Here is a 13629-nt window from a genome sequence, read left to right as displayed (position 1 = left end):
AAGAGGAAGGAGGGAGCCCCAGCGAGCACCCAGAACATGGGGGGGTCCCCAAGACGGGCCGTCCAAGCAGGGCCTGGAGAGGCGCTGGCTGGGCCCTGCGGGTGATGGCGCGGCTGAGTGCGCAGGGGTGGGTGGGAGGGAAGGCACCCGGCCCTGGGGCAGGCGGAAGTCGGGCTGGAATGGACCGGGCCTGGCCTCCCCCCACCAGCGTCGCTCTGCTGCTCACAGCCTGCGGTGGACTCCAAGCCAAGCTGGACCCCACGGCGAGGGCCGCGCTGCTGGGGGCGAGTCCTCGGGGCAACGGCAGAGCCAGGCAGGAGGCTGAGGGAGGCGAAGGCACCAGCCAGGCGGCGGCCCGGCACTCACAGGCCCGGCAGGAGGCCCGGGCATCTGCATTTCCCGGGACTTGAGCGGCGTAGGGCGGGTGGCAGCACTGGGGGGGGCACCCTCGGCTCTGCCGGGAGCTGCAGGAAAAGCCCCTCTCCTTGGGGTCTGTCGACCCTGCCTTGACTTTAATGAACTCTGCCCCAAAAGTGAGCCCGAGAAGAGGGAGTGGCCAGGCCGGGCTGTTTCTTCGGGCTTTATTACATGGTGGGTGGACACAGCCGAGGAGCGAGGCCCACCCTGGGGAGTCACGTGCAGGGGCCCTGTGCGTGGCCCCGCCTTGCCCAGACCCTCCCTGTCACAGCTCCCGAGCATCGTCCTGTGGAGCCCAGGCCAGGGCGCCCTGTGGGCGGTGCAGACGGGTGGGAGTGGGCAGCCAAGGTGGAGGCCAAGTCACGCCCCGACTCCCCAGTACCTGACTCCACGCTCCCTCCCAGGGCAGGTGCCAGTAGGGCGCCTCCTGCACCGGCCAGCGTGGGGGGCGGGGGGGGGCAGCAGGAGATGGAGGCTCAAGGAGCTGACGTGACTGGGCCTGGAGGGGCCACGTCCACCATGCAGCAGGGGGCGGGGACGAAGGGGCCTGGAGGCCGCCGCTGCACAGCGCCACACTTCGGCCATGGGCAGGCAGCTCTGCCCAGGAGTCCCTGGGAGGTCCCCGGGGGTCCCCAGCCCATCCCCGGAGGCACGGGCAAGTCCCAGCCGCGCAGGCGCAGACAGAGGCAGCGGCGGGGAGAGCGCTTCTTCGGTCTCGGGCCGGAGGCCCAGCCCGCGATACAAAAATAAAGGATTTCAGATCGGAACCCCAAGTCCCTGCAGGTGATCTGGGACCTCACATCCGCGTGCCTCTGGCTGGTAACAGCTACAAAATAAGAGGGGGCGGGGCAGGAGGAGGGGAGGTGGGGCCAGAAGACCAGGAGGGGCGATGGGGGGGGCAGTGCGGAGGGGGTGATGGGAGGACCAGAGGGCAGAGATTGAAATGGAGGGAGGCAGGGTGGAGGAGGAGAGAGAGAGGCAGAGGCAGGGTGGAGGGGGAGAGGGAGAGGGAGAGGGAGAGAGAGAGAGGCAAGTGAGTCACAGGCTCCCTTCCGGAGGGGTGGGGCTGAGGCCCAGAGAGGCGGAGTCAGAACTGAAGAGGGAAGCGGGGAGGACACCCCAGCTGCGCCGTCTGGGGGCCCCGTGCCCCACCCTGGGCTGAGACTCGGCCACGGCTCGGAGCGGGGGTCAGCGCCAGGAGGGGCAGGTCACCGTGGCCCCCGGCACAATGAGTAACAGGGAGCCGCTGTCTGTGCACAGTTTACAATTGACTGCAGCCCAGAGAGGGGCATGGACTTCCCGAAGGTCACACAGCAGGTAGACATGCCGGAGGAGGGGGCAGGCAGGCACCCGGCCAGGGCTTTCCTGCCACGCCCCCCGTCCTTAGCCAAGGGTCCCCACCACCTGGACAAAAACGGGGGACCCGGGGTGCTCCTGGGTGTGCAGGGAGGAGACCGAGGCGTCTGGCTTCAGTCTCCTGCCCTCCCCCCCAGGCCAGCTCCGGGCAGGTGGGAAAGAGCTCCCACCCCCCCACCTCTCTCCTCCTGGGGCCTCACCCCCACGGCCAAGCCAGCCTGAGGACCTTCTGGAGGGAGCAGAAACGGGCTGCGAGCCCAGCTCGGCTCCAGGGAGCAAGGGATGAGCACCCTCCTCGCGTCCCCCTCCCTCCAGGCCGCCAAGCTACAAACCGGGGTCGGCAGCTCGGGGGGCGGGCGAGGGGCCGAGCAGCCCTCACTGCCGGCTCAGCCTCAGGTCTGGGAGGGCGCAGACGGGAACCTGCAAGGAGGAAACGTGAGGCGGCGGCCAGGAGCCGGGGGTGAGGACCCGGGGGCGGGGGGAGGCCAGCCTCACGGGTGCCCGGCGGCGGCAGTGGCAGGCTTGGCAGCCCCGGGGGAGGTGCAGCCGTGCCCCTTGTCCCCAGCCCGGGAGGCAGGAGGTGCCAGGAGGGGCGCGGGCGGCGGCAGGCAGGACGCTGTGGGAGGCGGGGCCGGGGCGTGGGAGGCTGGGAGCAGGGCGGGCCTGGGATGGAGGTGCGAGCAGGCGGAGAGAAGCCCCGGGCAGGGGCAGACAGGGAAGAGGCAGGGTGCAGATGAGATCCAAGAGGAGGAGGAGGTGGATGGAGATGAGGCAGCACCTCCAGCGGGGAGCGGAGGAGGCGGCGGTGGGGGGGAGGGAAGGTTAGCGGGGTCCCGAGAGGCCTGGGCTGCGGAGAGAAAGTGAGAGAAGGGTGGTTATGCGGGAGGGGGGCGCGGCCCCTGCGCTGACCCTGCTGGGCCCGCCCACCCCCGGCGGGGCAGGGAGCGGGCGGGAGGCACCTTTCTCCTGCGCATCTGCCTCCACCTGCACCCGCGCCACCTCCACCTCCACCTCCTCCTCCTCCTGCTGCTGCTCCTCCGGCGGCTCCTCCGCGCTCTGTGAACCAGCGGCGGCCCCAGGGAAGAAAGAGTGGAGACGCTAACGAGGGGGCCCCGACCTCGGGGCGGGCTGGGGCGGGCTGGGGGGGGGGCTGCAGCCAAGAGCTGAGGCATCTTCTCTGGTCCCCTGAGAGGCGTGGGGGGGCCCGGAGGTGACGGTCTGGTCGTGGGGGCCAAGAGGAGCGGGGTGGGTGAGTGCGTGGCAAGGGGCACCTGGGAAAGCCCTGCTCTGCGTGGTGGCGGTGGGGGGGCAAATCCAGAGCGGAAATGAGGCAGGGACACCCTCGGGCAGACACCTGCCGCACCTAGAGTGCCGGCTGGCACCACGCGGGACAGTAGCCATGGCCGTGGCTGGACAGGGAGACAGGAAGCCACAGTCCCAGTGGCCACTGCGCGGGGATTGCCCCCGGCGGGCTGCTCTCCCCGTGACCTGGGTTGATGCTGATGGGCGTGCCAGGGCGGGAACCCAGGGCTGGACCCCGCAGTGCGGTGCACGCCCTCCTGCACACGGCCGGGCTCTCTGGGGTCCCGCCAGCTCTGAGCCTGAAGACCCTGCACAGAGGGTACACGCTACCCTCTCACTACACAGGGACCAGCAGGGATGCGACTCGTCCAAGGTCAGAGACAGCGTCCCACGGCCCTGGCCCTAGCTTCCTGCATTTGCCTCGTGTGCCTGCACCCTGGGATGGCCCCGTGCCACCGCCTGGGCAGATGGGACGGTGATGGCATGGGATGGATGGCGTTGGCTGTGACCATGAGGTTCTGCGTGGGCAGAGGGAGGGAGGGAGGGAGGGAGGAGAAGCGGGGTGGGGTGGGGAGGGTGGGGCGGGTGGGGCGGGGCGGGCGGGGCTCACCGTGGTTTTGCGGCTGGACTCAGAGCTGAGCCCGTGTGGGGAGCTGTGCAGCTCCTTGGACACCACGCACAGGAACTCGGCCTGGTCCTCGCTGCCGTAGTTGTAGGAGGAGCCAATGTTCACCAGCTGGGGGCGGAGCGTGGGGAGGAAAAGGAGGGTGGGGGGCAGGGCAAGGCAGATGTGGGCTCTGTCAACCGCCCCTGGGCTTGCAGAGTCTCCACCCCTTGCCACCTGCACCTCTGGGCTCACAGTAGCGCTGTCCCCAGGCCCAGGCATGGGTGGGGCTGGCATGGCGGAGCGGGGAGAGGGCGCCCCTCGCTGGGAGCAGCAGAGGACACGCAGGCTGCCCGTCCAGTGCCGTGGGCCGCGGCCAAACCCCCCAGCGGCTCTTGGCGTGGCCGTCTCCGCGGGTGTCCCTAGTAACCACCCTCACACGTCCTTGTGCCGGCAAAGTCCACAGGGACCCGCACTCAGCAAAATGGGGCCGGCCAGGGATCCCACAGCTGGGAGGGGTGGGCCGGGGCTGGATCCAGGATCCGGGGCCGGCGCCGTGTGCAGCGGGTTAAGCTGCTGCCTGTGGCACCAGCATCCCGCGTGAGCGCCGGGTCAAGCACCTGCTGTCCTGCTGCCGCTCCCTGCTGATGTGCCTGGGGAGGCAGCGGATGGCCCACGTGCTTGGCTCCCTGCCACCCCTGTGGGAGACCCGGATGGGGAGCGAGGCTCCTGGCTTGCGCCTGGCCCAGGCCCGGCCCCAGCTACTGAGGCCATGTGGGGAGTGAACTCTAGGATCCCGTGCCCTCTGTGGGGCCCTAGCAAACCCAGAGGTTCCACTCTTTGCACCGTGCCTGTAGCTGGTCCTTCCACACTGCAGCCACCGTGTGGTGCCCTGGCCGCCCCGTCCCACAGCGTCCACGCGCCAGGGGAACGTGTGTGCGGCGGGGGGCAAGGGGCACCCGAGCCCTCCTGCCCACATGCTAAATCTGACCTTGGCTTTCCCCTGCTCTGGAAGCGGAGCGAGGCGAGCCGCCAGCCAGGCGCCATTACGCTGGCCACGGCACACACCACCCCCGGGACCACACCCCTCCCGGAAGCAGCTGCTCCTGGCTTCCCTGATCACAGCGAGAGGAAGGGCCGACGCCAGGGGGGCTCCACTCCCTGAGCTGTCCCTGGGGGCACTCCTGCGACTGTGGAGCCGGGAGGGGACTCCCACTGAGGATGTGCGCTGGGCGGAGCCCCCGCCCTCTCTCCTGACCCCATGCGGCCTCCCGGAAGGGCCGGGGTGCAGGCAGTGGTGGGGACGTCAGGGAGGGGCCCGTGCCCACCTGCTCGAAGCGCCAGCCGTCGGACATGGTGGACACCATCTGCGTGAGCTCCTCCTCCTGGCACTGCAGCACGCGGTACACGTGCTTGGGCGGGACCTGGGGGTGGGACGCTCACATGGAGGGCACCCCGGGAGGGGGACGGGAGCCCGCACACAGCCCTCGCCCCAGCCACACACCCCAGGAAGCAGCGAGGAAAAGGGGGGAGGGGAGGAGCTACGCTCTGAGCATGCCTGCAGCCACGCAGCACGCCTGGTCTCACGCCGCCCCCCAAGGGCCCTCTGTGCCTTTCTCGTTGAGGCTCAGAGAGGCCCAGCTGCTTGCCCAAGGTCGCCCAGCAGAGCCAGAACTGGAGCACAGGTGGCCCAGGCGGTCACTCGTGGAGGCGGGCCCTCCGGAGCCAGTCTCAGGGACCGCGAGGTGGGACCTCACTACCCACGCCCCAGCCTGTCACCCCCAGGTGGGCAGAGGACGTCTCCACCGCCCCCTGCAGACCGGGCCACCGAGGCCCAGGGCCTGAGCTTGGCCAGGCGCAGCGGCTTGCACTGGTGCCCGGGGGGGGGGGGGGCGCCCGATCCTGCAAAACCATTGCCTAGCCCCGCCCTGTCCCCACTGGGCCCCGCCGTGCCTGTGAGGAAGGGACGGGAGGGGGCCTCAACACGGCCAGGTCCCAGAAGCCGAGATCAAGGTCCAGACCGGGTGGGACGGGCGGAGGGCACGCGGAGGCCAGGCTGTGTGCAAGGTGCCGGGAGCTCCCCCGACCCCGGAAGACAGGGTCCCGCCCCTCCCAGGCTCCCCTGCGGCCGAGCCCCCGCCCCGACCTGCGTCACCGCGTAGTCCTTCTCCTCCATGCGGTCTTTGATGATGCGGACCAGCGGGCCGATGTTGTAGAACTCGGCCTCCTCCAGGACCCCTGGCACAGACAAGGCAGCCCCCGTCACCACCGCGGCCCCCAGAGGGTGGGTGCGAGTGCGGGAGGCAGCGTTTCCGTCCCCAAAGGAGGGGCTGAGATGCCGCCATGGCCCCACACTGCAGGGCACAGGCGTCAGGGAGCCCGGGGCTGCACCAGGGCCTTCGAGAGAGAGGGCAGGTGTGCAGGGGCTGACCCTGGAGCGCCCTCGTGTAGTGCCCCCGTGCGTGCTAAGTGCCAGGCGCTGGGCCAGGGGCGTCTCTCTCTCCACGGCCTCGTCGTTCACAGCTGGGGAGACCGAAGCTTAGAAGCTGCTGCAGCCTGCTCCAGGCCACACAGCCATTCGGCTGCAGAGCCCGGCTGTCCCACTAGACGTGGAAGCTGTGTGTGCACGCGCGTGCATCCCCCGGGCACCGCACTCTACAGTCTGCACCCTGGTGCTATCCCAAGTCCCAGGGAAATAAGGAAAGCCGGCGTCACTGCCCCCACTTTCCAGTTAAGCTGCTCTGAGTGACTTAGCAGGGCACCCACCCCCGTCCCTGACTGGCCTCCAGGGCTCCCTGGGGAGCGACTGCTTGAGTCCCGCCCAAGGTGACAGCGTCAGGAGGGAGGTGCTGAGGTCCCACGAGGGACTGGTGCCCGCGTGAGAGGAGGCTGGGGAGCAGGCACGCTCTGTGTGCCGGGTGAGGCACGGAAGTGGGACCTCGGCCCCCGGCCTGGACACATGCCCCAGTCGGTGGCTCTCTGTTAGAAAAGCAGGAGCTACGGCAGGGCTGCCTCTGGCCTCCCCTGCTCTCCCCAGTGCCCACGACGGACCTGGCTCAGAGTGGGCGGCCCGCGGGTCTCACTGCCTGGGTGACGGGATTCTCCCAGGAGCCCTGGGCGGGGCCGGGCAGGTGACAGGTGCCTAACCATGCGGCAGCACCGAGGCCGGGCACTGACCCCAGCGCCGCCCGGGCAGCAGTGCCTCCTCCCTTCACGGCAGCTCGGTGAGGTGTGCCCACGCCACCCACAGAAGGGCGCGTGCAGCACAGAGGGGCTGTGGTTTTCCCAACGTCACAGGCTGGCACGCGGGTCTCCTCAGGGTCCCCCAGCCCCAGGATGGAGGCCCCAGCCCTGTCTGCAGGTGCTGGGGGCTGCGGGACTCTGAGAAACTGGAACCTGAGAACAGCTGTTGGCTGGGACGAAGCTGCAGGGCTTACGGCCCCGCCCCGGGGCAGCTGCTCCTGGGCCCAGGCCACACCCATGGCATCCGTGCTCCGGTGCTCTGGGGGCTGGGGGAGGAGGAGGAAGGGGGGGCCTGGAGGACCTACAGGATGCTCTGCTGCGGAAGCCCCCGGCCACTGACACCTGCAGCTCCAAACCTGGCTCTCCGCTCGCAGACCCGGCCCCCACCTGACATTACCGCGGTTACAGAGAGACGGCCAGACCCGAGCATCTCCCCGGGGCCCCGCAGGGGTCTCTGCCCTCGCCTGGGGCTCTGCTGAGCTGCCACTCTTGAGACACGGCGTCCCTTCTGTCTGTCACGCAGGCCTGGGCAGCCACAGCCCCGCCAAGGAGCGCATTCCCCGAGCCCAGCCCCCACCCACCTGCACTGCCGCCGCGCCACACGGGCTGCCAGCGCTGGGGAGCGCCACGGGCTGCACCCACTTGCTCGCTGCCAGCCCTCCCCAGGCAGAGTCTGAACCGCTGGACCACCCGGACCAAGAGGGGCCGGCTCTTCCTGCGCCGGCCCCCACCCCGCTCCATGCACCCCAGCCTCTGCGCTTCCCAGCCACACAGGCTCGGGGCCTCCAGGGCTCCCTCCATCCTCTGCCTGCATCCCCGCAGTGCCGGACAAAGCTCAGGCCCGCGCGCTGGGCAGAGCCCCTGGGAGTCGGCCGCGGCCAGCGGGAAAGAGGCAGAAGCCGCAGCAGGAAGAGTGGCTCTCCCCGCCTGGGGGCAGCGGCTCTGGGCCTCTGCGGCCGGCAGACCTGCGACGCGGGCCCCAGGCCTGGCCCGGCCCGGCCCGGCCCACTCACCCTCCTCGGCCATGTCCTTGTCCAACACCAGCTTTCCATGCCGGAGGAAGTTGAGGATGGGACCGAAGTAGGTGGGGTCGCGGTCAATGAGGTAGGCGCCAGTCTCGTCCTGCGGGGACAGTGCACAGGCAGTGAGGGACAAGCATGCGGTTGCGCCCCGCAAAATGCATCCAACCCCACTGCAGGCCCCGGGCGAGGGCCGCAGGGCAGGAGGGGGCAGCAGCAGGGAGGCCGGCGCACCTGGGTTCAAGCCCCGCCTCTGCCTCTTCCTTCTGTGTGACCTTGAGCCAGCGCTCTGGCCTCTCTGAGCACATCCCTGGCCCCTGCATTTCCGGCCACCGTGAGCATCCCGCCAGAGGAGGTCGGAGCAGCTGAACCCCCGGAAGCCAGTGGGCCCTCCTCCTCCAGGGGTTTGTTTACAAGTTTCCCAAGGAGACGCTGTCTTATTGGCTGCCGGCCGCCCAGCAGGGAGGCAGCGCGCAGCCACACAACCCCAGAGAGAGGACCCAGGCCCCGCGGAGGGGACCCCGACGTCCGGAGGGGAGGGGCGGGTCCAAGGTCGCGGGAAGCGGGCAGGGCAGGAGACGCCGAGGTCACGTCCAGCCAAGGGAGAGGGAGGCAGAGCCCAGGGCAGGGAGGGTCCCCCTCCCAAGGTCAGGAAGACAGGAATGGGCGCCCGGAACCCTGCTCGCCCAGAAGCCCAGCCTCCGCCACCCCTCGGCCGCCCACACCCCCCGGGGGCAAAGAAAGGGCACGGTCCCGAGCCGAGACAGCGCCCCAAAGCCCCAAATGGCCCCGCGGCGTCGCCCGTTACCACGGCAACGGGCGCGCCCCTCCCCGCGCGGCTCCGCGCCCGCCCCCTCCCCTCCTCCCGCCTCGGGTTCCGCGGAAGCGAACCGAGCCGGGCCCGGGGCGGCCCGAGCCGGCGCCCCGCGCCGCCTACCCGGTCCGACTGCAGCTCTTCGCCCTGGCACAGGCGGCTGAGGAAGGACTTCTGCTCGCGGCACAGCGTCTGCCGGGTGGTCAGGAACACCGTGCCGCCGACGTTGAGTCGCACCCACTTGCCCCAGCCGCCCGCCCCCGCCGGCGGCGCCGCCTCGCCGGCCTCCATCCTCATCGCTCGCCGCGGCGTCTGCAGCTCCCGCCGGGGCGCGCGCGCGCGCGGGGCGGGCAGGTGCGGCGCGCGGGGCGTGCCGGGAGCTGTAGTCCGAGGAAGGCGCGGGGCGGGGGGCGCGGCGGCTGCCGAGTCCGCGCGGGGCTGTGCGCTCGGCGGCCGGGTCCCAGCGCGGTGTCGGGTTCTCTGAAGTTCCCCAGACCAGCCACCCCGTCTTTGTTCTCTGCGCTCGCTCGTCTGGCTCCCGGAACGCCGCAGCGCCGCCCCGCTGTGTTCGGGCCCTTCCTCCTCTCCCCCTGCCCCGCCCCGGGTGTGCGCAGCGTGGGCCCCTCCGCCCCCAAGAGGAGACTCCGGCAGAGCGGGACTCAGGGAGGGGTTCCAGGCGTGGGCCCAGACCCGCATCGTCTCCGCGGGGCGTGGGAGAACTGCCCCAGCCTGGGGCTCAAAAGGTGCGGGAACGGGGCCCGGGGGAGTGGGGAGGGGCGGGTACACGGGACGGCCTGCACGCGGCCACGCGGCCAGAGGCGGGGTGGGGGCAGGCGTGGACTAGAACCCTTGCAACAAGCGCAAGCTGCCCCCCCCCTCCGTGAGGGACTCGCAGGGTCGTCTGTGGGCTTGCGGGAAGTGACCTGGCACCAGAGCCACGGGTGGACAGCAACCCGTTCAGAGAGGCTGCTTTTTAAATATTTATCTGAGAGGCAGAGTTAGAGAGAGAGGGAGAGAGACCCAGAGAGAAGTCTTCCATCCGCTGGATCACTCCCCAAATGGCCACAAGGTTGGGGCTGGGCTGACCCGAAGCCAGGAGCTTCATCCGGGTCTTCCACGTGAGTGCGGGGACCCAGGGACTTGGGCCATCTTCCACGGCTTTTCCAGGTGCATCAGCAGGGAGCTGCATTGGAAGTGGAGCAGCCGGGACTGGAACCTGCTCCCATGTGGGATGAGGGTGCCGGGAGCCCCGCCCCCGGCACAGAGCCCTCTGTGCTGCTCTGCCAGTGTCCAGCGCCGGCTTGGAGGAGGTGACAGACAGGACAGAGCGCTGGGGTTGTCTTAGGAAAGGGATGGGGACCCCCCGAGGCCTCCTTCATGCTGCACCTGTGTCTATTGAAGCGCTTTGTGCTTCCTCCCTGCAGGCCAGGGGCATCAGGGCGCGGACCACGTGCGCCCAAGGAAGACCGCTTTAGTGGGGGCGGGGGGCTCCGTGCCGGGACTGTGCTGCAGGCCTTCTACCGCAGCGCCGGGAGGAAGGGGGCAGCGGCGGGTCATGGAACGTGTACTCGGGCCCAGGTCGTGCCCGTGTGTCCTGGCATGCTCAGGTCACTCTCACAGCCCCTGAGGTCCATCCCTCCGCACCCCCATATGACAGATGAGGGGACCAAGGCTTGGGGACTGCGTGGCACCCCTGCGATCCCTGCCTGTCCTCGTGGCCTGCCAGCCCTCCCGACCCTGGCACATGCTGGCGGGGAACGGTGAAAACCCCAGCATTCCTGTGACTGCCTGAGCAGGCGATGGGAGGTGGGAGGCGGGCCGCGCTTCCGGTGCCTGCTGCTCCGGGCTGGAGTGTCGGGGTGCAGGCTCCCAGGCCAGGACGCAGCCCTAGTCTTGTGTCTTCCTCCATTTCCCCGCCTTCGAGTCAGGGGTCACAGCGCACCTGTTGTGAGGACTGAGCGAGCATGCGCCGTCTCAGCAAAGCCCAGGACGCGCTGGCTTCCCTGAATCCAGTCCTGGTGGGTCAAGGCTCCCCTTCAGGTTCCTTCCCCACAGCTCAGGGAGGAGCCAAGGGCACCAGCTCCCCGCGCTGGAGTTGGAGGGGTTGCAGGGACCAGGCCACCCGGGTGATCTGGGCTCCGGAGCTCAGGGACCAGGCCACCCGGGTGATCCGGGCTCCAGAGTCAGGGACCAGGCCACCTGGGTGATCCGGGCTCCAGAGTCAGGGACCAGGCCACCCCAGTGACCGGGGCTCCAGAGCTCAGGGACCAGGCCACCCCAGTGACCCAGGCTCCAGAGCTCAGGGACCAGGCCACCCCAGTGACCCGTGCTCCAGAGTCAGGGACCAGGCCACCCCGGTGACCCGGGCTCCAGAGCTCAGGGACCAGGCCACCCGGGTGATCCGGGCTCCAGAGTCAGGGACCAGGCCACCCGGGTGATCCGGGCTCCAGAGTCAGGGACCAGGCCACCCGGGTGATCCGGGCTCCAGAGTCAGGGACCAGGCCACCCAGGTGATCCCGGCTCCAGAGTCAGGGACCAGGCACCTGGGTGATCCGGGCTCCAGAGTCAGGGACCAGGCCACCCCGGTGACCCGGACTCCGGACCTCAGGGAGCAGGCCACCCGGGTGATCCGGGCTCCGGAGCTCAGGGGCTGCCATTTCCTTCTGCTCAGCCCCGGTGACCCAGGATGACCCGAGAGTCATCCTGGGGGGGTGGGGGAGCTGCCGTAGCGCAGACCGCGTCCTGCAGTGCCTCCCTGGGCGCAGCCCTGAGTCCTGGTCTGAACCTTCTCATCCCGGTGACAGCATCCCACGGCCGGGGGGCGTGTCCCGGGGCTGCTGTCAGCTTGCCATCGTCGGCACTGTCACTCAGCCCTGCTGGGGCTTTCTGGAATCAGCCCTCCCTCTGTTTCTGCAAGTTCAGAAAGTCAGAGCGCTCGGCTTAGCCTTCCCCCACTCTGGTTCTTTCCATCAAACCCAAGCCTGTCCCTGCCTGGGGGTGGGCAGTGCTTCTCCTTGGAGGGCAGGTTGGTGGGGTTGAGTCTGAGCATTCCCAAATATCACAAGGAGAGCGGGACAAGGAGCCAATCAGAGGGAACACTCCTGGCCGGCCAGCCAGAGTCACGGCTGAGAGCAGCACTCGGGCCCAAATCTGCCGCGTGGTGCCCTGGCTCCCGCACCTGTTAAGCTAGGTGCGTATCCTCTTCACACCTCACTGTTTGCCACGTGCGATATTTGAGTCCTAATGCCCTTTCTGGTAAGTGTGCTGGTGCTGATGCACGCGGCAAACAGCACCGTTCACGCCAGCTGGACCCGCGTGTCTACCACAGAACGAGTGGGTCACTCTCAATGTGTCGCCTGCTTCCCTCATTGCCAAGCCTTCACCCAGCCTGCCGCAAGCGTGGGCCTTCAGAATTGCCGGAACGAAGGCGGTGCCGACCTGCTTGGGGCACACAGAGAAGGCCGGGGGTGGGCGTGCACATTGGCGCGGTCATCACGGTGACCTGGCCGGGCTCCAGTGGGCTCCAGCAGACCTGGGCGCTGCTCTTTTCAGCCAGCAGGGGGCGCGCAGCGGGCTGCCCTACCCGTCCTGACAGGGCGCGGCTGTAGGCAGCGACTCAGCTTCACCAGCAGGGGGCGCCCCAGCCTGTCCTGGTCCTTGAAGAACCGCAGTGGCCCGGGGCACGTTCGCCTGCACGTGGTCTGAGGTTGTGGGTTCCCTTCTCAAAACCTCAGCTCGTGGGGGGGCCTGAGGCCTAGCTCTTCCAAGCCTCCTGCCGGAACCCACACTTCCCCTCTGGCTCATGGAGACTGAATCCCACAGCTTGATCAGACACAGCAGGAACCTGTTGTCTGGCTGGCTGCCTTGGTCCCTGGACTCCCGCCCCTGGGACCAGAGAACAATCAGGAGCACTCCGCGTGCCGGGCACTGCACCAAGCGCTTCCTGGACCCTGACCCAGCAGGGAGGCTGGGATCCCCGCGGCACGGAAGGGGAGTCCCAGGGTGCCCTGCGCTCTGGCTGGACCCCTTCCACTCCCGCAGGCCCTGGCTCCTCCCTGACCCATGTGGGCATGGGAGCGGGAGCAGAAGGGGCGGACATCAAGCGTCTCCCTTGCCTGGCACCCTTGGGGGTAGCTGTGCCCTGGCAGCGCGGGTGCGTCCAGCAGGCTCACTGGGGGTTCTCTGGCCACCCCTTTGCTGGGAGAGGTCCACGCCACAGCTCCCTGCCAAGCGGTGCCTCCTCCTTTTGGCCCCCTGGGATAGCTGCTCAAGGACCTCCTCCACACCTGGCCCCTCGCTGGGCCCCCGGGGAAGCCGGCAGGTGGCTGTGCCCTGTCGTGGCCCCTGCAGCACTGGCCAGGTCATCATGTCACCTGCAGGCTTTTCCAGGCCTGGAACATGCCCAGCCCCTCTGCCCCCCAGCATCGGGTACAGACAGATCAAGCTCCGCAGGTGGTCGGTCTCCTTGAAGCCCCTCTCGCCCGGCCTGCGGGAACACCCGCACCCCTCGAAGCACACCCCAACCAGCTGCATCTAGAGAGAGCTCTCTCCACCTCGCAGCGGCCAGGGCGGGAGCGAGCGGGTACTCCGAAGGGTTGCACAGCCGGTTCTTTAGCACTGCGGTGGTAAGCCTTGCTCAGGGGGTCGGGCACAACAGTGCCCCCTGCTGGAACTGAGTTAGAAGAGTCTGCATTCAAACAGCAACCCTTGCACGCCCTTGGCTTGGAGAAAATTTCAGATTGAGAGGAAAGTTACAAACCCCCCTGTGGAGCCTTTGTCCAGACTCGCCCCGCCCTCCTCCTTCCTGAGGCTCCCTCCTCACCCTCCCGCAGCCTGCAAGAGTTCGTGACTTTTCACTCCTCCACTCTTGAGAG

General features: G+C 69.1%; 1 protein-coding gene across 16 annotated transcripts; it reads right to left on the bottom strand.

The window, feature by feature from the left end:
- Positions 1–567: 567 nt before the first annotated feature.
- KCTD17 (potassium channel tetramerization domain containing 17) lies at positions 568–9289 on the bottom strand. Of its 16 annotated transcripts, none has more exons than XM_070052889.1 (9): positions 8879–9277; positions 7936–8044; positions 5826–5917; positions 5008–5103; positions 3686–3811; positions 2733–2829; positions 2552–2620; positions 2106–2193; positions 568–1233 (listed from the first exon to the last, which is right to left on the bottom strand). In XM_070052889.1, exons 1-9 carry the CDS (start codon positions 9050–9052, stop codon positions 894–896), a joined length of 1191 nt encoding a protein of 396 aa, XP_069908990.1. In that variant the 5' UTR covers positions 9053–9277; the 3' UTR covers positions 568–893. The 16 variants fall into 16 exon arrangements, with proteins under 16 accessions (XP_069908990.1, XP_051698329.1, XP_069908991.1 ...); XM_051842369.2 differs by having other exon boundaries at positions 568–1243; positions 8879–9274; XM_070052890.1 differs by lacking the exon at positions 2552–2620 and having other exon boundaries at positions 8879–9273.
- Between the last annotated feature and the right edge of the window lie 4340 nt (positions 9290–13629).

The sequence above is a fragment of the Oryctolagus cuniculus genome, chromosome 11, assembly GCF_964237555.1.
Source record: "Oryctolagus cuniculus chromosome 11, mOryCun1.1, whole genome shotgun sequence".
NCBI classification, from domain to species: domain Eukaryota; kingdom Metazoa; phylum Chordata; class Mammalia; order Lagomorpha; family Leporidae; genus Oryctolagus; species Oryctolagus cuniculus.
Note: the sequence above shows the minus strand (reverse complement) of the source record. Positions and strands in the feature narration are given on the sequence as shown.

Excerpts from the sequence above, each read along its gene's own strand:
- KCTD17 (XM_070052888.1), bottom strand. The coding sequence starts at position 9,052 with ATGAGGATGGAGGCCGGCGAGGCGGCGCCGCCGGCGGGGGCGGGCGGC. Across the intron at positions 2,621-3,685 it reads AGTCCAGCCGCAAAACCACG|CCCAGGCCTCTCGGGACCCC; the intron begins GTGAGCCCCGCC and ends TTCTCTCCGCAG. Across the intron at positions 1,234-2,105 it reads CCCCCGAGCTGCCGACCCCG|CCAGAGGCACGCGGATGTGA; the intron begins GTTTGTAGCTTG and ends AGCTGTTACCAG.